Source organism: Lepisosteus platostomus, chromosome 11 (genome assembly GCF_059453375.1).
Source record: "Lepisosteus platostomus isolate fLepPlt1 chromosome 11, fLepPlt1.hap1, whole genome shotgun sequence".
In the NCBI taxonomy this organism is placed as follows: Eukaryota; Metazoa; Chordata; class Actinopteri; order Semionotiformes; family Lepisosteidae; genus Lepisosteus; species Lepisosteus platostomus.
Window position 1 is genome coordinate 42,745,050 of NC_142621.1, and position 24,029 is coordinate 42,769,078.

The window sequence follows — 24,029 nt, forward strand, 5'->3', positions numbered from 1 at the left end:
TTCATCTCTCTGTTCTCCCCATTGAGAGCTGATGTGTGGTGAGTGTTCTGGCGCACTATGGCTGCCGTCGCATCATCCAGGTGGGGCTGCACACTGGTGGTGGTGGAGGGGAGTCCCCACTACCCTGTGAGTGGATTGTCCAGAAAAGTGCTATATAAGTGTAAGCAATTATTATTAATAATAAATAACCCTCCTCCCCCTGAAAAAACAAAATCCAACATCCACCTTCTGTGTCAGCTGGATTTCTGTGTGTTTTTTTCAGTGTGGTTTGCGTAGAATAAACAGAAAGCAACATTCATGGTAAGAGGCTAATACATGGCTAATATTGAAGTCGTCACTCATGGTTTTAATGGGATTTACCTACGGCTGGCCCTGATGGCTTCTAATAATAATAATAATGTTTCTTTATTAGCCCTATACAATTTCTTGCATTAGGAATTCGTCTTTTCGGATACCCCGGCTTTTTCTCCATGGAGACAAAGACACACAGACAGGAAGAGAAGCTTGGGGTCAGAGCGCAGGGTCTGCCATTGAACGGACCACTATCTGCAAGGAGTTTGTTCTCTTGGTTTGCCTGGGTTTCCTCCAGCAGTCCAAACACAGTGATGGGGTTAATTGGCTTCTGGGGACTATTGGCCCCTTGTATGTGTCTGTGTCTACACTATGATGGACTAGTGTCCTGTCCCATGTGTATCCTGCTGTGCGCTCATTGCTTGCCGGGGTAGGCTCAGCCTCCGGCTTCCCGGCAACCTGAAAGGGATAAAGAGGTTGGAAAATGGATGGATGGCTTCCTGTTCTGTGCCAGCAGCCCAACTGTAACTCGGGAGTAGGTGAAAAAGTGAGATGTTGTCACCAGTGGACTTAGGTGGGAACACTGGCCTTGCTCCATCTGCTCTCTTCAGCATTTGGGGTTACCACTGCTGCTCTTCAAACCAGGGCCACGGGATTTTTATTTCACTGACTTTTCAGGACATCAGATGAACATCCCCCCAAGGATGGCCTGTGCCTCCCAGAGCACAGTGTTCCCTGTTGCCCTACAGTGGCCATGGGTCTGTTCACAGCGACTCCAGATGCGTGGGACAAGGCCTACTGCTCCAGCCGCAGATCCGGGTGGCTGGGCTCTCTAGGGGGAGAGGAGGGGGTGGGATGGGAAGATAGTCATGCCACCTGGTAAAGATCCATATATGTGCCTTTTTTTTGACAAAATCAAGCGAGTTCGCTTCTCCCTCCTTCCCACCTTCCTTTAAACCTGGCGACACTCCCTGTCTCTAAGCCCAGATGTTGGGGGCCGCTGCAGCCTTTCCAGTAACGAAGGCTCATGACATTCAGAGGTGTCACAGGGACCTTCAGCGCCTGTGATGAATGACGCCATTCGGCAAGGTGACAGGGGCTGACGGCCAGAATGCACAATGTCTGTCCTTGTCAGTCTTCGCTCGCAAGCCACTGCTTTAGGATTGCTTGGCTGCTGATTTTTCTCCAAGGTATCTCAGTGTTTGTTCAGCAGGCCATTTTTACTGAAGTTATTGGAATGAGAGAATGAGATGAGCTGTAGCACTAAAAGGTACAACCGCTGTGCACACTCACACACAGCCTCAACGGTTGAGTCCAGACCAGGAGACACGTACCCCTTTTCTGCACTGCAACTCATAGGCTTTGTTAATCTCTCCTATGAGAGTAAAACACAAAGCCATAAAGCTAGTATATTATAATTGCTTACACTTATATAGTGCTTTTCTGGACACTCCCCTCAAAATGCTTTACAGGTAATGGGGATCCCCTCCACCACCACCAGTGTGCTGCCCCACCTGGCTGATGTGACACCACACACCAGCTATCAGTGAGGAGGAGTAGAGTGATAATGCCTACAGTGGAGATCTGTAAAGGCCAAGACACCAGGGTGACACCCCTACTCCTTTCAAGAAATGCTTTTTAATGACCACAGAGACTCAGGACATTTGTTTTACAACTCATCCTGAGTACAGCGACTTTTTACAGTATAGTGTTCCCGTCACCGTACTGTTGCATGAGGACCCACACAGACCGCAGGGTGAGCGCCCCCTGCTGGTCCCACTAACACCTCTTCCAGCAGCAGCCTTAGCTTTCCCAGGAGTCTCCCCTCCAGGTACTGGCCAGGCTCACACCTGCTGAGCTTCAGTGGGCTGTCAGCGGTGATTTTTAACCTTTGCATTTTCGATGTTCCTGTAGTTTTCCAGCTGGGGTTCCACCAGTCCGATTCTGTTTTCTTCGAATCTGTTTCTACCCACCGAATACAAATAAACCTCTGTGGTGTGTCTGCACCAGGCAAAGATGGGAGCCTAGTTTCAAGCGTATTAAAACTTCCACCAAGAGCTGGGTTTACGTTTAGTGCTTAAGCCTCTTTGGTTAATCACAAAGAGAGCAACATCGGTGCTATCATTGGATTAGTTACATTTCACAATTTCAGATAAATGTGATACGAGGACGTAAAAGACGCGCAATTATCTTCTAAACCGATCAAATTAATTTGCGTTGTGTCGTTTACAGTTCGGTTGCATCTTGTAGTAGATTTTTAACACCACGTTAATTATAACTGCAGGAAATGCATTGAGACCACCAGATGCAAAAAAAAAAAATCATTACGAGATCGATGTTGAAACGAAATTGTAACTCAGCGTGGACTAAATTCCAAATGTAAAAAAAAGGATAGGTTACCTTCTTTGAATCCTAGAGCAAGTATTTCACACGTGACTCGGATCACCTCTGTTTATTCATTTACCGGACAGATCATGTAATGTTATAACCAGCAGGGTGCAGATTGCAGGCACGGCTAGAGTTTCACGTCGCTATTTTAAGTCGGTGGTGACAGAATTTATGATCTAATCGTTTTAACTGCTTGGGAGGGGTACGCATTTACCGAGCGTTACCGAGCGAACGTGTTACCGTCCATTTTCCTGAATCATTTACGCGTGTTTTTTTTAAAAAAAACAAAGACAGTGTCGCATATAGGGTAGAACTGGGTTTGCTTGCGTGTTTGGTAACGGGGTTAATGTCAGCATGTTTTAAAATAGCAAAGAGTTAAAAAAAAAGGTTACGGCTGGTGACATCACATCACTGAGACGGACGGGCGCCCCCTAGCGAGCACGGAGCATGAAAGCGCTTATGTGAAGGTGCTACTACAAGCAAGCCGGCGGCGAGAAGCGCGGAAGACGGGGAGAGAGAGATTAGAAACCCCCCCAAAGACCCGACAGAAGAGGCAAGACGAGAGGCAGAAGAGAGAGATACGGAGGGCAGGAAGCGTGAGAGAAAACCGAGGGGACTGGACTTCAGCTGCTCCTCCTGACCGGCGCCCGGAGACAGCCAGAGGCGAGCAGGACGCGTGTGCACCTGGCAAGCATGGAAGAGGAGCTCTACGGTCAGTGCCAGTACAGGAGCGCATCACTTTTTTTTTTCCTTAACCAGTGACAGCATTTTCAAGAAGGGGGATGCGGCCATGCATGTGGGCATTTAGTAGAGGAGAAAGCTGGTGGCGCTACGGGGGTTTGGAGGGGAAAGCCATCTGTGATAACCCGGAGGAAGCGAGGTCTCGCTGCAGCTGCACTGCGAGAGAGGTCAGGCTGGGTTGGTGCTGCTGCTGCTGCTCAGTACTACTGCTGTGGCGTGTAGCTGCCACGGAAACAAAACAATTATGTTACTCCCACCCATATAATCGGTCAGGGAGTAAAGTGTAACCAGGGGAGTCAAGGGTTTGATGGAAAAGCGGGTCGTCGCGACGTTTTTACTCGCTGAAGATGTAGCACTTCTGTGAGTTAGCGATAAACGAGATTGCTCGCTCGCCGCGAAGCGATTCCCGACATGGCAGTAACAAGTTTTTCTAACTTAGGCTACTGACGAGCTGTTCCGCTGACTTAACTAAAAGTTGAAACTTCCCTCCCCCCCTCAGTTATTGTTCTTATTGACTTTTGTTTCTAACAGACATATCTCTAAATAGGCGGAATTGTTAATAATTGTTTTTTTATTTCAATTTTTAACGTGTCAGTCGCAGGAGTTTCTCTCGTAGCGAGAGCAGCAATTCTAGCGAACAGCTAGGAAAAACCATGGCAGTAAATGAAAACCTGATCAAAAACCTCATGTCATCATATTGCGTTTTGTTTTAAAATAGAAAAAAAAAACCTTGTGGCATTTGGATACGTAGCAGATTATTAAGAAAAAAAATCACATGTGGTTAAGAGCAGAATGTGAAGTTTGTAGGGTATGAGGGCCAGACATCCTGAAAACGGGAGTGTGATGCACAACAAGTTTGCTGATTGCTTAGATTCTTCATACAGTATTTATTATTCATTACTTTACTAAGTGCTTGATGCTCTGATGCATAATGGATTCTTAAAGTGGTTTAGATAGGAGGAAGGTACAGTCCAGTAAGATATTATCTCATGAGACAAATGAGATAAAAGACGTCCATTCAGATCAAAGAGTAATTATAGTTTTCTAGCCTCATTATTCAAACATTCTGGATATCTGTAGAGCTGAATTGCAAATGTACTGTATATTATAAACGTTTTTGATTAAATAATCACACAATTGATTGGAATGATTGATATTGTGTATTTACCAGCGGGACTCAGTAGAGATCCCACAAAAAATATGCTAGAAGCTTGTGTGCCATTAATAGTTTTCTTAAATGATCACCCTTGTGTTTTTGGAAGTATCATTGGCAACCAAAAAATGTATGCGGTTTGTTTTCTCTTCTTCAGAAAATCTTCTGTCATTCTGAAACCACAGCGTACACAACGGCCTGTCGGTAAATTAGTCAGCAAGAGGAAATGTGGAGCTTTGATTCAAATAGTGATTGCCAGGTGATAGTTTTGAAGGTGATAGCTTTTCCTCTCCGTGTTTGCTAATGTTTTGTATCTGTATCAAACGGTCAGACACTGCAACTCAAGTCAGAACCTCAGCAGTTAAGGCAGCTAGTTGCTGTAGCACAGAGAGCTCGACTCCTGAGGTTTGTTCACGGTCAGACTGCATTTACCACGCAGACACAGGGCTGGAACTGGTTTTTAATCAACTCAGACCTGGAGATCTTTGGGTTACCATTAATGGACTGGCTCTTGTCCACCAAGTTTTTACCTGCTAGAGAGTTCTCCCATGGAATTCTAATAACAAACCGGAATCAATGTTCAGAAAATAGTCTTGTTGCCATTGGAGAAGACTGAGCCTTGAGTTCATTCTTTAGCTGTCTCCAATTACAAATCAATGTCGAGCCGAGCCTGCGGTGTTGCAAAAGTTTGAAAAATTTAGAATTCTAGCATTTATGTTGACAGACGTGGACACACAGGTATGACTAAATACAGAGCTGTGACACTTATGTGTGGCCATGGGCACCAAATTACTCATGAGTTCAGTTTGCGTCCTCTCTGGTTCTGGTCTCACTCAACAGTCTTCCACCAGTGAGTCATTTCCCTCTCTTTCACCTTCACAGGCTCAGTATTCATGTACAGGATAGTCTGCAGCCTAAACATGCTGCTGTAGTTTTGAAATCACCAGCAGGGGGCGACTTGGGGTTTTCTCCTCTTCAACAGGATGATGATGATGATAATAATAATAATAATTGCTTACACTTATATAGCGCTTTTCTGGACACTCCACTCAAAGTGCTTTACGGGTAATGGGGATATCATCCAGCCCACCTGGATGACGTGACGGCAGCCATAGTGCGCCAGAACGCTCACCACACATCAGCTATTAGTGGGGAGGAGAGCAGAGTGATGAAGCCAGTTACCAATGATTGGTAAGGGCCAATGGGAAATTTGGCCAGACTCTTTTCGAGAAACGCCCTGGGATTTTTTAACGACCACAGAGAGTCAGGACCTCGGTTTTACGTCTCATCCGAAGGACGGCGCCTGTTTACAGTATAGTGTCCCCGTCACTATACTGGGGCGTTAGGACCCACATGGACCACAGGGTGAGCGCCCCCTGCTGGCCCCACTAACACCTCTTCCAGCAGCAACCTTAGTTTTTCCCAGGAGGTCTCCCATCCAGGTACTGACCAGGCTCACACCTTCTTAGCTTCAGTGGGTTACCAGTTGTGAGTTGCAGGGTGATCACTGAGGACATCATTCCTTTCAGTAATGAGAACAAAATGAGACTATTGACTGAGCCTTTGCCCTCAAAACCTAAGAGCTGTGGTTCAATGTGGTGTGAAGGAGGTGAGGGAAGGAAGAGGCTGAATGGGTGAACTGTGTGTGTGTGTGTGTGTGTGTGTGTGTGTGTGTGTGTGTGTGTGTGTGTGTGTGTGTGTGTGTGTGTGTGTGTGTGATCTTAGCAAATTGCTTTGGTGAATTCTAACCAAATTGAGAAGGAGGGGTGAAGGCTTTTAAAATTGTGCCCACACTAGACAACATCAATCGGTCTAGAGTTGTGGCCAAATTGAGCTGATGCCCAAGCATTGGTTTTCATTTAGAGAATAGCTACTGGCGAATAAAGAGAGAGGGGAGTGGACTTAAGGGAACAGGACATGTGGCAATGTTCCCTGACACAAGTGCTTTCGCTCTGTAAACATCAGCCTAATCCAAACGAACACGATGAAAATTGACCCAGAAACAATCACTGCAGTCTGCACAGAATGTACTGACGATGAAGCTGGAAGCTTTTTTTTTGGGGGGAGGGAAAAAAAACAGATTACTGAATGAAATGCATCGCCTTCATAACTTTTTTGGGGCCGTTTTATCACTTTATGATTTTAATGATTAAAAAAAATGTTTGTCAGCTCGGTCAGTGGTCTTTCGGTTCTCGACACTAGGCATACAACATGGGTGCAATAAGTTTGTTTTAAACAGATTAATAAGTTCCAGCATGTGCTTTAATTAATTTTAAACAAGCTCGAGCAGTGGTTCCAGTGACAGGAATACGGGCTGAGCTGTGAGAGAGATCCTAGAATAGAGATTAACTTGTGTAAATCTTGCAGGTAATTAACCAGAAAACTACAAGCTGAATTGTTTGGCCTTCAGTGTAGGATCTGCTTCCCAGGCTCAAAGCTCAGACCCGGTAAACAATGACTGTTTGCAAAGTAGCCAAAGAGAGGGTGTTTGCAGATGTGCTGTCTCATAGACTTTGGTCTTTTGCAACATGGAGAAGCAGAATGGGAAATGAATCAGGGATTGAGTTCAGGTGTTGTGTAACCCATTGAGCAACCAGAATGAAAGCACCACAATGGACAAAAAATCAGTATGTCTTTCTTTTAATTGGGAGCTGCATCTGAAATGGAGGTGACAGGCTGGCGATGCAAAACTTACATATTTTAGAAAAATTGCCCCCCTTTTTCCTCACACTGCAGGTCCCAGGTAGACCTTGGCAAGTGTTTTACAAAATGCTAAAGAAACTAGAAACTTATCTGAGACCACCTCTGATGGCAGAAGAGCACCTCTGTTGTTAGTACGTGCGCATTTCCACAGTATTGCAGCTATGCATGGTAAAAGCTCAGACATGCCAAGTGTCTCTAAGGTCTGCACGTGAGCATGTAGTGCCTTTTGATCCTCTACTCTTTTTCAGAATATGCAGCCATGCACCGTAAAAGTCTTGGGGACAGGATAAAGCCCTTGCATGCGATTAACCGTCTCCACGTATCTCATCGTAGCAAAACTTACTGTATGCTGTGTAAAATTGGTTTTCAGAACACTCAATTTATATTATCCTTCCACTTACATAGTGCCATTCTGAACACACGACTCAAAGCACTTTACAGGTAATGGGGACTCCCCTCCACCACCACCAGTGTGCAGCCCCACCTGGATGATGAGCCAGTCCACTCACTACACACCAGCTACACCTCACTCTTGCCTCTGTAGAGGTGCTGGGTGCTCTCCCGCAGCGCGTCTGGGTAGCTCTGTGCAGCCCTTCAGACAGAGTGAGAAGCGGAGACGCTGACGGGTGTCTGTGGTGAGTGCGGTGAGAGCCGGCCGGCTGCAGGCAGGCTGTTTCTCATCTGTCTGAAACCAAGACTCACGGCTGAGCTCACCTTCATTAACCTTGCTTACCGCTGCTTTATTGCAGATGTGCTGCCACCAGTCAGGGTGTGATTTTACAACTGGGCCAAAACACTCCAGGGAAATAACCAGAAACATCTCCCCCTTCCTCCGCTTTGTGCTTTTAAGAGCCAACCACTTTTCTTTGTGTGGCAGACGCAACTTGTGAGTGTTTACCACACATGTTAGTGTGGAAGGTCCCTTAATGCAGTAGGAACTCCTGGAGACAAAGTGAGGGAAGTGTTGTTTCATTAAATACATCTCGCTCCTTTGCTCCTAACTCGTTTACCAGAGAGACCAGGAATGAGGGACAGCAGTTGAGAATGTAGGTAGCTGACCTGTCAACCAGCCCTCACAGAAAAGAGTAGGTGTCTTTTAAAGACGTTTATATTTGGTTTTGTACTTACTGGTGCCTAATACGGCATTCAGGATGAAAAATTCCAGAAGAGTCATATTTACAGATATAAAAAGCATTGAAGCTAAGTGAAGATTTCATGGGATAAAGCAAGATCAGATTGACTTATGCTTCCATTAAAGTGCAGATTAAGTCTGGGGCTTCAGCATTTTTAATAACTAAATCTGTGCTGCATCAGCATCTGCCTAAGTGCAGATACATCTAGAAATATGATTTTAACTGCTGTCCTGATGGTACAACAAAGGCAGAAGCAATCGAGCTCCCAAAACACCAAACTGATAAAGCAAGGCATAGTTCAGCGCTTTGTGAATTGATCGACTTGAGAGTGAATTTAATAGTCGAATTCAGGCAGGAGGGTGGTACAGTGGTGAGCATTTCTGCTTTGCAGCACTGGGGCCCTGGGTATAATTCCTAGGGTGTTATCTGATTGTATGTTCTCCCTAATGTTTGTGTGCAGTTCCTCTGGCCTGTGACGGGTGCTGTGCAGGGCCTGGCCTTCAGCATGCTGGAGTGAGTGTTCGACAGGAGCAAGTTGAAGTAGTCTCAGTTCTGTATCAATGCCTGTCTTGGGACAGCACACCTCTGAGAGCTGACGGATTCAGACAGAAGCATGCATTTAAAAAAAATCTTCTCACCAACTGTGCAGTTTGCAGAATTTTCTGATGCTCTGATAAGAATCTTTATCACTTAAGCGTACGGTGTTCTTTTGTCCTGGCACAGCTGATCACACAGGAGATGGAAAAAGTCCCCACACTTTTTGTGGCATTCAGAAAACAACGTGTGATTGTACTTTCACTTCCTTATTAATCTGCAGCTTTGTGACTTTTTTAAAGGGTTTATTTAGGAATTCAAGTACAGTAAAGTAAGCCATTTATCACTTGTATGGCAAATTAAATACATGTAAATATATTTGCATAGTTTTCTTAATCTAATGTGTTTTTGTTGAACTACTTTCACTGTGCATTCATTTTCATTCTTGGGGGTTTTCCACCCCTGTAAGTTCAGTAATGCAATTGAAACCCATCTTCTTCTACAGGAACATGTCCAGGGACTTACTGTGCCCCAGCATGCAGAATTTGTTTGTTGGAAGACCAATTTATCATCACTTTTTCAGTTTCTAGGTTTTGTTTTTGTGTGTGGTGCAGTAAAGTAATAAATAATAATAATAAACTTTATTTTATATAGCGCCTTTAAAGGTGAATTCTCAAAGTGCTTTACAGGATGACAATAACAATAAATAAGAAGAATACAAAAATAAATAAATAAACAAGATAAGACACAATTACAATATACAGAGGAGACATGGATGGTGGTACTAAGAAAAGCAGAGGGGTGAAGCATGGAACCAGTTCAGTAAAGACTTTTCTGTAGAAGAGGGTTTTGAGTCTGGATTTGAAGGAGTTTAGAGAAGGTGACTCTCTGATATCCTTGGGCAGAGAGTTCCAGAGCATGGGGGCATAACAGGAGAAGGCCCTGTCACCGATACAATGTAGACGGGCTTGGGGGGGACAGTAAGGAGAGCAGAATTAGAAGAGCGAAGGTTGCGAGGTGGGGAATAGGGCGATAATAGTTCAGACCGGTACTGAGGTGCCAAGCTATGCAGAGCCTTGTAGGTGAGAATGAGGATTTTAAAGTCCACACAGAATTTGACAGGAAGCTAGTGCAAGGACTTCAGGATAGTACAGGGGGTATTTAAGATATCCTTTTAGTCTGAGCTATATGTTCACTTGTAGAGGAATAGAGAGGTTCATGTGCAGGGTTTGTGAACTGCACGGAAACAGATGTAGTTTACACAGAGGCCACTAGGTTGTCCCTCAGACCACGAAATGACAGAAAACAGCTGCCACCTTCCTCTGTCCCTGATGTGAAGTGTGCGTGTTTCTGAGAGATTGAGATGGATCTCAGAATCCTTTACTGAAAACTACAAACCTTGACCCTAACCTATCATTTATGAAATAAGGAATAACAATCGTTTTAAATTGAAGCTGTATTATATTAAATAAATATTGCATTTGATAGTCTTGTTTTGTGCTATATTTTGTAATGGAAAGGCAGTCAACAGTAAACAGTAAACCCTTCAAAATAAACTTACTTAACAATCATCTTGTATCGTGTAATTAGACAGTGTTTTAGGTTGGATTCTCTTCCCTGATCACTCATACTCTGTTGTTTAATCCAAAGGCATCTGTGACACCTGTTCTAGTGTGGGTCTCATGACAGAGACAAAGCTGTGGCTGGTGTCTTTCTTTGGAATGTTTGAATGTTTACTGGTGACAGTTTTACAATGTGCGTCCTTGTTTTCCCATCTGTGTGGAACCAGAAAATTGAATTATTGGTATTTTCAGTCAACTGGAAGGGAAACTGGTGTGTGAACCCAAACTTGTATTCAAGTGAAGACACACCTGTAGAGGTCGCAGGGTGGTGTGGCCCAGTCTTTGTCTTCTTGCCCCCGATTGCTGCTGGTTTCCAGTACCCCTGAGCAGTGGGCTGTTTCCAGCTGCCAAGACACTGCGTATTTCAAGTTACTCTTGGTAGTTTTGAGGCTGTTGAACCTATTTGCAACTTCAATCAAGTATGTTTGCCCAACGCGGCTCCTCATCTCCAAGTCCTGGAGTTCAGATGTGGAAGAATAATTTGATGATTCCAAGATTTAGCCTCGTGTGTGTCATGAACACCTGTGCCAGGCGAAACTGTTTTCCTTGCTTTCTTTTAATGAGCACGAACCACACAAAACACCAGTTGCCAGTGGCAGGGTGACGCAGACCAGTGACAGTTTAATTGTGTTTAAGTGCAGCTTAGATTACTGCTGTGTCTATGAATTTACCAGGCTGTAGCACAGTGATTCATTTATTGGGGAGCTGGAGAGGTTAATGTCTTTTCTGTTGCAAGTTTCCTGAGTCTTCTGATGCTACAGTGCCCTCGGTCCAAAACTGACCGGCTTTTACTGTGACTGTGCCCAGATCTCACCTCAGAGTTTGTCTCATTGAGGTGCCTGTGGTAAATGAATTTCATTTCAATTAGCATTTGCCGTGTAGGCTGTGTATGCAGTGTTTTGCAGGCTTGAATTGTGTTTGTGGCCTGCTGGTGGTCAGGCTGATCAAAATGGACTCTCTTTGTAAAAGCCAGTCACAAAGCAATGAAGGAGCATAGAAGCCAGCTTCTCTCAGAAGAAGGTTGAAGTTGAAATCTTCTATTCCATTTCCTCGTTGAACTTCTGACATTGCCTAAGATAAAGCCTTTAACCTTAAACTGGTACCAGACATTTTTATAGCAAATACCTCAGGCAGGAAATTGCTGGCAAATTGTGTTCCACTCTACTGTGCATCTGCATTTGTTCTAAAAAATAGTGTGAAACAGTCTGGAACTGTGTGAAAATAAGTACAATGTTGTTGGTATTCTTTTTGTGTTTGTTTGCAAGGCGTTCTGACTTGGCATTGAAGTCTTAAATGTTTATATGAGGCTTGCTAATCTTTCTTAAAGAGTTCCAGAGCTACTGCAGGGAAACTGTGTTGGGTCCAGAATGGATGTCAGAAAGCCTGGCGAGTAATCCTGATAATTAAATATTTTATGTGTGCTGAGTGTGTGAAGGGGGTTGTTACATTGAGATTGAAGAGGTTGCATGTTTTTTATAAACCCTGCCTCTTGGTGTGAGAGAGAAATCTTCTGGTGTCTGGGGGCCTGTAGAGCAACATGCATCAGCCACTGACTGTAGAGGCTGGATTCAAAGTGTGGAAGAGCAGGCATGTAGCAGCAGCCTTAAAACCCCTTTTAAAGGATTTCTAATAAGCAATTGGTTCATTTAAGGATTCAGTTCAGTGAAGAGCTCAGCCACAATGAAACCAGCAGCTGTGTGGGTCCCATACACCAGGAGAGGAAACCCCCATCCTGGAGTGTAAGAATAAATTATTTTCGGAAAAATGGAGGGAATCTCTTATTTGACTGTTTTTGGTGCATGGAGCAGGTAAATTGGTTTCTTCACTTAAGTTTAAAATTGTAAGTCAGATTTCCAGTGCTGGGTCTTGTGAGCATGATACCAATCAGTAGGGGGTTCCTAATATTATGGCCAGTGAGTGCAAACTAAAGTAATATTACTCATTCAATAGGTTATGTGCTGTTAGTTTTAGACCATTAATGGTCAGCTCTGCTCCTCACGGGCTGCTGTGCAGCAGGGTTTATAAATCTCTCCACTTTCTTAAGAACAAGGAGTGGCTCCAACTCGTACAATTAAGCAAAGAATGAGTTTAAGTAGGAAGGAAAGCCAGAAGCCTTCTGTCTCTCTGGGACTGGGGTTGTACCCCCTTGTCTTGGGTTTCCGAATGTACAGACGTACAGTAAGGCTGCATTTTTAAAAGCTGCTAAAAGAAACTTGAGAAAATCGCAGTTTTTTCTTTTCGCTTTCAGTCAGAATCTTGCCTTCTGCTCCATGTGTTTTAACTGGATCCTCTTGTGCCGGTAATTCATAATTCAGTAATTTAGTTATTCAGTCTTCCAGTACGGAAAGAAAAATGATACTCTGATGCACTTACTGTACATGGATGTTTGCTTAGTGGCCTAAACAGCTGTGGCTGGGCAGAATTGTCTGATTTAATAGTGCAGAGAAAATAATAAAGCCAGTCTGAGCCCTTTTAGTTGTGCTATTGTGGGGGAGTGTTGCCTTGCTGTCCAAGGCGCACTCACACACATTGATCAGGCCTTTGATAAAGGGCTGTAATTTTGCTCGCTGTTACATAACTGACATTTGCGGGGCATCTGTCTGGCTTGCTATATTTGGTGGAAGGCACAAGTCCCGGCGAATGTGACTGTGTCAGGAAACTGTGTGTTTGTGGTTTGTCATCCTGACAACTGACTTTGAGAAATCAATGTAAAATAAGAACTGGAAGATGTGGCTGAGATAGCAGGAATTCAAGGACTGTAGAAGAAACGTGTTGCACATCAGTTGCTTGTTGGCAAATGTGTGGCAACTGCAGGATGAGTCTGTATCCGAGGCATTTCTAATCTATCAACCTTCAAGCACCAAAAATGAAGCACTTCTTGCGAACTTTAATCTTTTGAACAGGACCGATTTCCGTCTCTAAAGCTGCTGCTGGCTTTGATCTCTTTCCGAAAGAAGTCCTTAATGTGCAATCAATATGTTTTTGGAGGAGGTTGGTTCAGGGTCAGGTCTGACTCTCAAGTTCCTTACCCGTCACCAAATTATTGAAACACAGTGAATGACGTGAGTCTTATGTTGAAACAGGGAGAATTACTAAAACGGCTGAGTTTACATAACATGGAATCTAGTTGCAGTATGATTAGCCAGCAGCCATATCACCCTGCAATTCACAGCATGCAGCCCACTGAAGCTCATCAGGTGGGTGTGAGCCCGGTCAGTACCTGGATGGGAGACCTCCTGGGAAAGCTAAGGTTGCTGCTGGAAGAGGTGTTAGTGGGGCCAGCAGGGGGCCCTCATAATGTGCTCTGTGTGGGTCCTAATGCCCCAGTATAGTAATAGGGACACTATACTGTAAAAAAAAAAGGTGCTGTCCTTCGGATGAGATGTTAAACCAGGGTCCCAACTCTCTGAAATCCCAGGGCGTTTCTTGAAAAGAGTAGGGGTGTTACCTCAGCATCCTGGCCAAATGTTCCCCTGGCCTTTACCAATCATGGCCTCTGAATAACCCCCATCTCTGAACTGGCTTCATCACTCTGTTCTCCTCCGCACTGAGAGCTGGTGTGTGGGGAGCGTTCTGGCGCACACTGGCTGCCATCACATCCTCCAGGTGGGGCTGCACACTGGCGCAGGTGGTAAAGCCCCTGTAAAGCGTTTTGAGTGGAGTGTCCAGAAAAGCACTATATAAGTGTAAGCAATTATTATTATAATGATTCTGAAACCGTACTCAAAATTAGCCAACAAAGCTTCATAAAATACACCTGTGAGCAGGGATTTGGTGTGCTCCACAATGGGCTTCTTTTAGAGTGACTAAACCATGAGACTATGGATGTCCTTCCTACAGTGTACAAAGTGCTGATTAAGTGTGCGTCTCTCCCTTTTTCTGCTTTTGCAGTGTGGTTCGTTGTGTCTCTGTCCTGTGGTGTGCTAACTAAGCTGCGCTCGCATCCACCTGTATTGTCTGTGCAGTGATTTTGTTGCTGTTCAGTCCGGGTTACATGCGGGTCTGTTCTTTTCACGCTGAGAAGCCCTGGAGTCACCCCGGTCCCCCGAGGAGCTGTGTCCGTGCCCATTAGACATGGGTGTCTTGTACAGGTTGGAATTGTCCAATATTTAACTCTTTAATCCCCTGTAATTGAGAAATATCCCGAATATAGGTGCTATATAAAATAAAGTTTGTTGTTGTTGTTGTTATTGTTATTATTATTATTATTATTATTATTATTATTATTGCTATAAGCTCATGGGCAACCTGACAGATCACATGGGTTGCAGGCAAGTCCACCCAATGCTGCCCAGTCTATTATATGTCATCATCTTGGAGAATGCTGGTCATGGTTAACTTATACCAAAGCCATGCTTGACGTCATATCCATGTGCAGTGTCATAGCCAGTGATGTCATATCCATGTGCCGGGTCATAGCCAGTGATGTCCTAGACAGTGATATCTCGATTGCTGGGCCCAACCCAAACTCTGAACAAGTGCTTTTACTGCTAGAGCTACCCGTCATCAGGGTGAAGTGAAGCATTGATCATGATATTGCAGAATGCTGCTGCATGAGTCACTAGGGTTATAGTGCCAGGAATGATCAGTGGATACTTGAAGGTTATTCAGTTATTTTGTTGTGGCAAGTAACTGTGGTACAAACAACTGCCTTTACACAGTAAAGGAAGCGGTTTACTTCAGTGTTCCTCCCAGTAATTTGTACTTCGTACACACCCCAAGGACAAAATGTCAAGTGGCCTGACTGTCCCAGCTCAATTAGCTTGCATTAGTGTTCCTGCGTGTGCACACGGATGGTTTCCCCCTTTTCATTTTATCCATCTCTGTGGTTTCTTTTTGCTGGAGATGGGATTAAACGCTGCTCCTGCCGTCCCCAGCTGCCGAGCTTTCCCCAACTTTCCGAAGCGTGATCCGGAATAAATAAGCCCCTTCGAAAACTTCAAACGCGCACACCGGGCAACTGGAATCAGTTGACAAAAGAAAAGATCGTGGAAAACAGCTCCTGAAAGCAGCTGTCAGAGGGGTTAATTTAATTTAAATTGAGCTGCTTTCTGTATTGGATGCCTTTTCAAGATCATCCCCTGCCATTTTAGCGATGGTGGCAGGGTGGGGCGTCCAGTATCGCCCATTTCCAGTATCGAACCTCTTTGGACGGTCAAAACTCATTTTCCCCCCAGCGCCCCTGGGCTGTGAGCGGTGTGTGTTTTAGTGCCACTCTGGCTTCACAACCCCTCTGGAACTGGCTAAGTGGTAAGGGGGCCGGGGGAGGACAGGTGTGATGACTGTGATAGCACTCAAGAAAGGCAGAAGGTAGCACTGGCCTTGGGAGGAGAAGGAAGAAGAGTTCAGCCCCCACCTGCTGAAGAGGCACAGGCTCGTGTGTGTGTGTGTGTGTGTGTGTGTGTGTGTGTGTGTGTGTGTGTGTGTGTGTGTGTGACTCTGGGGAGAGGCTTATCTTCCTGTTTCCTTCTCCCTCCTTCAGACTTGCTGGCATGCTGGCCTGTGCCCTTGAAATTCCAGTAACTGCCACGCGCGATGCTTTGTGCTTTTTTGGGGGGCGGGGGGGCGTAACTTTTAATTTGGATAGAAAGTACCTGCCTCTGTCTTCCCATTGTGTGCGGCAGGCTGCAGAATTTCCCATCTCTCTTCCTCTCCGCGGCAGTGGAGACCCTTCATCATTCTGTGTGAGTTTATTTCATTACTGACTTTGACAGGCTGGTTTCTTTCTGTGATAACCGCCACGTCCTTATCACAGGGGGGTCGGAACTGTGTGTTGGATTGCGGAAAAGGGGGGGTCTGTGGGAAACCTTCTTTCAGAACTGGGAGAGAAAGAGGGTACAGGTGTCCCAGTTCAGAGTCGTGGCTGTCAGGGGGGTTTCTTGCTCTCTCAGCCCTGGGTGAAGCAGGCTCCGCTTCACAGAGAGCGGAGAGCCGGCCGGGAATGAGCCCCTCCCTCCCGGGGCTGGGGGAGATGTGACCCCTCTGCCTCTGCTGCCGACAGGCCCTTCCTCTTCTCCCCCGCGAGTCTGCGAGCCCTGCCCTTTCTGCTCCTCCGCTGACGCGCTGGTGTTCTGACGAGCCGCGGACATGAACAGTCTTACTGTGCACGAAATGAGGGATGAACTGGGTGCAGTCCTGGGCTCTGGAATAGCGAGGGTGTTCCAGATGAATTCTGTAGTTTGTGTGAGTATTTACACATGCATACACAGCACATTTGTATATGTAGGGATGCGTGTCCCTACATATCCCTACAGGACCATGTCATAAAAGCTGTGCACACTTAAACTCAGCACGCATGAGAAGCAGATCCCCATGTATGTTCCGTTTCGCATTGGAGGGCACTATTTTATTTCAGAATAACTACTCTTTGTGTCTGCAATAGCTTGCGTTCATTTTTCTGGTGGACACCAGTGATGACTGCACCCTTTGTGTCAAAGTACGGTGGACTGCTCCACAGCGCAGTTCCCATGATACAGGTCGTGTATATAAGTACAGTCCATTGAGAAACATAGCACTCCACATGCAGACAAGGAGCACTGCAAAACGATGTGTGTCCTGACCATCTGTTCTTCAGATGACCAGCTGGAGGCGGCCAAGCTCTGGGCTGGCTTGACAGCTGATCAGTAGGAAGTGCGTTAGTACTCCCAGGACCATCAGTCTCAAAAGACTGATTAGAATCACAGGGCTTTTGTGCTGCCTTGGAGAGCTGCGCCTCTAAGGTCCTCTGCTACCATCTCTTGGATGCTAAATTAGTCCTAACAGGCTGTTAGTGTTAGCTAAGATGCTAACTTTGAAAGGCTGAACTTCAGAAACTTGAAGATTCTTCAGGCAAGCAGAAAGTACAAGAATCCCTGACTTTATATGGACTCCTCTGCCAGGGCAGCAGTTTTACTGCCGACTTCTTCATTGACGTCTTCGCTGTCACCTGACGGTCATCTTAGTCAGGCTGTTCCCTTCCCTCTTGCTGTCTGGAAAGAGGAAGTTACCCGCCAGTGTCTGAGCTCAGGCAGGCCTGTCTTTCACACCAGAGCTGATTCTCACAGAGCTGCTCTTCCCGTTTCGTTATGTCAGTGCACTGAGGTGCAGGGGTGGCCTCAGCAGAGCAGGGAGGACGTTTAACATTGGAGGGGGGCTGAAGGGGGCTTTCTCATGGTGGGGAGGGCAAAATAATCATGGGGATGGTTGGGAACGAATGAGGGCAGCTATGAGCTGGACACCAGAAATCTCAACCCTGGACCTTGGGTGTCCCAGTCTGCCAGAGTTCTCAGGTAAAAGACCCGGACCAATTAAACTGGTGGTGTGTTCAATTCAGTCATTTTTTAGATCAGCTGGAACTTAAGTTAGGATATCCTTCACACTTAAGGGACGAGTTTTCCCTTCATTGAAACATGACTTGCTTGGTTGATCAGTGTTCCTCATCTTTATTTAACAGGGTGATTGAGCGTGAAGTGTCGCAGTAACTGGCCTGGGGATCTCCAGAGTTGGAGACCCCGGTATACATAAAAATGCATTATGATAAGAGCAGGAAAAACCCTGGCACATCATGGTATTCGTTGGAAAATCCAAAAACGGACTGGAAAGCAGCTGCTTGTCAGGGAATTAAGGAAAGGGAAAGAATTCAGACCTACAAATCGAAACAAGGAGGTCTACATTGAAATTGGCCTTCATGTGCGAAGGTGTGGATGCCAGAGCGTTAATGAAGGGCGAATTCCTGTTACCATTCAGGTTAGAATGAGGTGCGTGTTTCATAGGTGGTCTAGGAGCTACCCAAGGAGAACTGTGGGGTTTCCTGGCAGTCTACAGCAACTGTAACCTCAGCTCTTCAGCATGCCTCTAGGTCCAGCAAGACCCCTGCCTCCCCCTGGGGCTGTGGATCACCTACAGAAGCTCCCTGGCCTCTGAATTGTAGCTTTTACAAATAGTGTAGTGCACCACAACACACTGGTCTGTTTTTCCAATGCATCACCTCTTTCAGCTTTTGCTTAAGTCACAATTTCCATATGTATATTTTTTAGCGGGGCTCTTTAATTTCAGAGTGCCAGGGAAGAATAACAGCCTTAGGGAGGGAGAGAAAGTGAACAGGCACTGTTTTTCCTCTGTGGGTGCTGGGGCTTAGGTTTTCTTTGAATTTGGAAGAAATCTTCTGTCGGCATCAGTATCTTTTATTTTTTAATTTTAGAATATTTTCTTTTTCCATCCCCCGAGGTCGAATCTCTTCCCTGCAGGCACATGTAAAATTAAAAAAAGTGTGAATTACCTGACGTCCTGGCATCAGGCTCCCAGAAGCCGTTTTTTTCTCTTTATTACTTATTTTTGTAGGGGGTGGATGGGGGGGGGGCTGGTTTTCTGTTTGTTGTTCTCAATGGTTGGCAAATCTTTAGGATTCTTTGGAAACTTTTTTTTGAATGGTGTTAAAAACTGAAAGAGGCCACATATTAGTCTTTATCATTTGTACAGTGAGAGCCTCGAGTTCTCTCAGCAATGGAAAAAGACCTGATAAGCCTCTCTCTCAGGATGTATACACATAGTACGTGGGTGTCTGCGCGTGAGTGTGTGAGCCGTGTGTGTGTGTGTGGAGGGGCTCCATACGTGTCATAGATGTCTGCACGTGTGTGTGCGTGCCTATGAATCACTTCATTCTTTACAGAAATGGCAAATTCTCATACAGGAACCTTTATAATTTATGTAACACTGTTGCCATGCAACAGCGTGGACTTGATGCAGTACATAAAGACTTAATAAGGCAAAAGCGCGGGTAGGGCTGTGCATTGCCAAACGGAGAGAAAGAAGGCTTGGAAAAGACGATGGCAGCGCAGTAAATCCGGGGTGGGAAGGAGGGATAGGCATCTTGCGGAAATAACGAGGGCGTGACAGAGCTGTAGGCTCTGGGCCGTGTCACTGGGGGAGCAGGAACGAGGCCAACACGGAGACAGTGAGCTGGGTTGACCGGGCAGAGGGAAACTGCGTTTGTCCCAGGCTGTCGTATCATTTTAAACTGTGCTTGCTGCCTTTGCCCTCTTCCGTTACGCGCTGGCCTCTGGCTGGGTAACCGTGCCACCCTCACCGCAGCGGTTGTGGAGTGGATCCGTTTTAACGGCTGCAAGTTCTCCTCTGAAGGAGGGGTGGGGGTAATCGGCATTTGGAAGGAAGGAAGTGGGAAGAATGGAAAAACGGGGAGATAAAGGGGAAAGACAGAGCAGGCTGTGGAGAGCAAAGGTTTTTCTCAAGTCAGCATTCGCTTTAATTCAACAGAATCGGTTGCAGCATGGGATCTTACATGGGTAAAATGCCCCCCGGCATACCACAGTGCATCGTTCTTAGGCAGGGATCTCCGATCTTGGTCCTTGAAAGCCTTCTTGTGCACAGATTTCTTTGCAACCATCATTTGACAACACCAATCAGCTCACGATTAGCTTAATCGGACCAATTAGCAACAACCCTAGCTTTTTTAGCTACTAGTGCTTTAATTGCCCCTAGAAAACTTTCAGACACAGCAGTCCTCCGAGACCAGGATTGTACAGCCTGAGGGGCAAGCAGGGAAAGTGACCAACCTCACTGCAGGTGCTTTCTGAGCTGGGAATAACTGTAGAAGAGCCGGAGAGCAGGAATGGGGAGCGGACTGGAGTTACAGACATTTTGGAGTGATTAGGAAGTTTGTAAGGGATAAGACTAAAAGGTTCTGCCTTGGCAAAACTGGGAATCCATTAGATATGGTCTGACAAAGTGTGTCCGTTTCAAATACAGTGCATTATCGGTGACCCATGATCTTCATGGGATTCAAGCTCCAAATAATAATAACCAGAGGAGAAATGGACATGATGAGTGAGGATTAGAGGTCACCAGATTTTGATCACTAATGATAATAATATAGTCTTCAATTTCATCAGACCTGCAGCTCGATGAATCTTATAGTAATGTTGAGCCTGTGCTACAGTGTTCAGTTCAGAAGCTGTGTTATAGAATACTCTGTACGCAATAGCTAAGCAAGTAAGCTTCAGATAGAGAAAGCTGACTGCAAAGGGAGAGCTAGAGTTGGGTTTGGGCAATTCCAGCGCTGCACGGTGTGTTAGGTATCCCTTTCGTTGGAACACCTCAGGAATGAACGACATTCAATCATAAAATCTTCGGTTGTGCTTAATGGGGGGGACAGTCTTTCCTGAGCGCGCTGTCAGGAGAATGAAGTGTTTTGTGCGCTCATGGGCGTGCTGCAGTCGGTGGTGTAAACCTGAGTGGGCAGCAGGAGAACAGGCTGAGACGCTGAAGGTACACTTAAGGCTGCGATGAAAAGCTCTCTTCAGAAAGGGGTGGACGTCTTTGGAAAGGCTGCAGCACGTTGCTTGTGTAAGCAGGGTGAGGGGCTGATTTTACAGCAGATGAAAGCAAGTGTTTTGAGAGGTCACGACGAGTGCGGGCTGTTTTGGGACTGGCTCAAGTAATGGCCTCAATAGAACAGACAACACAGAGGAAAACTGCGCTGTGAGATGCATGAACATGAACAATGTTCTGGGCTCTGGGTTCCAGACCCAAGGGGTCGTGGGTTCGAATCCCAGCTGAGACACCGCTGTTGTACCCTTGAGCGCTGTGCTTCAGTCGGATCACTCCAGTAAAACACCCGGCTGCATGAATGAGCTCTTCCCAGCCCGTCATTGTAAGTAAGACTGTGTTCTCAAGCAGCGACGCAGCAAGTTAAATAAAGGATTAACAAAATGCCAAGAAAAAAGGATTCTGAATCGATTCTGTTACAGGGTTGAGTAGCTCTGGGGCTTCTGCAGACTTAGCAGAAAAGAAAAATGTAAATATTGTTTTTTGAAAAGATGTTCTTCTGAATGGAAAATGCAGTAGCTGGAGGCTACATTGTGAGATGCGACTGGCAATGGTCCCCCTCTATTGCTGCTTCCCAATGCCTGTGTGGGCACGCGTGTGTTTGAGTGGGTGTATGAATGCGAGGGTCAGTGTGTCTGTGAGGATGCATGTATATATGTGTATGCATATGCTGTGCTGTGGCTGAACCCACTTTCCCAACTCTGTCACGCTTTGATACAGCAGCAGTCTTGACAGAGTAACAGCTCACAGCGCAGAGGTGTTGCTGAGGGTTTGCATCTTGCAAACCCATGTTTATATACCGAGTCTGGGGAGGGTGCGTGTGTATGTGTGTAATCTGTTAGGTCTCTAAGAATATCTCACAGTTACTGTGCAAACCAATGAGAGAGAGAGAGAGGCAGGCACAGAGAGAGAGAGGGGAAGAAGGAGCTGAGAGTAGTGCTGTCAGAGCAGAGAGAGCGAGAGTACAGCAGAGGAGAGGTGGAATTATTTGGGGAGCGGATTAAGGGATTCGTGAAGCAGCCACAGTAGCAGGCGAACTCTGCGAAATTAATAAATGGACTGGAAGTCCTCAGGGCTGGGGATCTTCAGCAGGCAGGCGGTCTCGGGAAGTTCCCCTGTTTTTTAAAAAAAAATCTGAGTCTGAACAGAAAACGGGCATCTGAAAAGGGTCTTGCTTTGGGGCTGGAGCCATGGGGACGGTGAGCGAACTTTGTGCCTCCAGTTTCCAAGCTTTCCTCTGTCCGAGCATCCACGCACCCCAGCCAGGTGAGTACCGGCTCCCGAGACGGACCCTCCGGAGACTGGAAAACGTGTGATTTGCTCGCACGCCTCATAGTTTTTCTGGCGCCTGTGTTGCGTTGTAATAGGCAGTTGTGAAGAAGATGCACAGTAGGTCTCTGGCTCTGCCTCGGTTGCAGAAAACTGAAGTGAGCTGTTGTTTCAAAGAGTTCAAGGAGGTCTGTGGAAAGTTTTTATTTGTGACTGGCTTGTTGGGAAACCTTATTAGTGATTTAAAGACTCACAGGTTATCTTCCCACAAGGCAGCAGCTGGGAACAAGCTGACATTATTCTTGCTTTAGATCAGAAAGTTTCTCATGATCGGTCTTCCAGATACCACGGAGTCATTTGCTTGACCCTCTCTGGTGTTTTATCTGTGAATCTGGATCTGTTACAGTGTGTGCTGTCGGTGCTTCTCTGAGGTGGAAAGATTGTACTTTCAGGTGGCAAAGAGTTTCCATATGGTGTGCTGCGTGAGGTCACTGCCGAGTGTTTCTCATGCAGACCTTCTCTGAGGCTCTCCAGAGGGTCTACATGCATTTGTGCTGCCTGGTTTTAGTTTTAATATGCGATATCCTCTTCTGAAGAGCTTGGTTCTGCTTTCACAGCGTTGCTCAGAATCGGTGGAAGTCAGTGGGCAGCCTCAGGCGTTGTCTGCTCGCAGGCTTAGTTGCGTTTACCCGACTGCCAGAAAAATCCAGCAAGTTGGTTATGCTGGTTTGGTTCAGTTCTCTTTCATTCACCTGTTGCTGAGCTGGTGACTGGTCTGTGATGGTCATGATGATTTATTATCTGTTATTGCATTTGTCTTGCATCCCCTGCTTAAAATCAGCAGCGCTTTAAAGGGTACTTAATTTGAAATGGCATCATTGTGTGTTTTTGTGGCTGATGTTTTTTGGTTTGGAGTGCATTTTAAGAAAGAGTCCCAGGTCTCTCTCTCTCTCCCCCAACCCCTGTCCCTCCTGTAGCTCAGATGACCTGACAAATCAGGAATTCTGCCTTTCACAATTGACACGGAACGAGTATCTCAAAACAGGTCGTTATCGCCACGTTCCATCAGCCAGGCAAATCACCAGGAAGATATGGTGCTGGGAATAGAGAAGGTCTGATTCCAACATCCATTAGCCAGGAACTGCTGTGTGCCCATCCTCAGTGTCTTCTGGAGGTGTTGGTTTGACCATAGTGCTATCAATTTTGAAAAGAGACACTGAAGCGGTCTTTGTAGGGCTGATTGCTGTTCTGTGTTCATTAAGAATATGTACTGAATCTGAATGAAAAAATTTGTAGTTGCACAATGACGGGTTGCACTCGCAAGACACTTTTCCTGTCATTAATGTGGAACACGATAGCTGTGTTCTGTTTTTCTGCTGCGTCAGGTGTTGAGAAATCTGAGTTCTATGCCACCCTGCAAATGTTGGTTGTTTCAGCACTGAAGACGCGCTCAACAGCAGCCAGACCCAGCCAGACAAGACCAGAGGGAGTTTCCCAGAATGCTGTGGGAGAGTTTAGTGCCCACTCTGTGTAGTTCCAGCCCCTTTGCTCCTCCTAAGCACCACCTGTCTTATAGCGCTTTCATTCTGAATGTGCAGATGATCTGGTGTTGCTGCACCCTTAAATCATAGTAATCAAGAAAAACCATCCCTAATCTAGTGGAGAAAAAAAGCTTGCACGTTTGTTACATTGCCTAGCAAATGGAACATTCAGGGGTTTGCAAAATGAAATGCTGAGCTTAATGTAAAAAGATTTGCAAGTGATGTTTTTCCAGTTAAGATACAGTCAACCACAGTTCGTCGTCAGTTTTTGAGCAGACTCTCTGTAGCACAGCAGAAAAATCAGGCTGGAGGTTCTAGTGACGCAGAAGAG

General features: G+C 45.8%; 1 protein-coding gene across 2 annotated transcripts in view; it reads left to right on the top strand.

Moving 5' to 3' along the window:
• The first annotated feature begins 3,113 nt into the window (after positions 1-3,113).
• Positions 3,114-24,029, top strand: part of LOC148652731 (cytohesin-1) — a 100,947-nt gene continuing 80,031 nt past the window's right edge. The window contains exon 1 of one of the 2 annotated variants that reach the window (XM_088599831.1): positions 3,114-3,391. In XM_088599831.1, the coding sequence (XP_088455957.1) occupies positions 3,373-3,391 (19 nt within the window). In that variant the 5' untranslated portion in view covers positions 3,114-3,372. Of the gene's footprint in view, positions 3,392-21,826; positions 22,155-24,029 lie in introns of those variants that run through there. The other variant, XM_088599828.1, reaches the window with a different exon arrangement.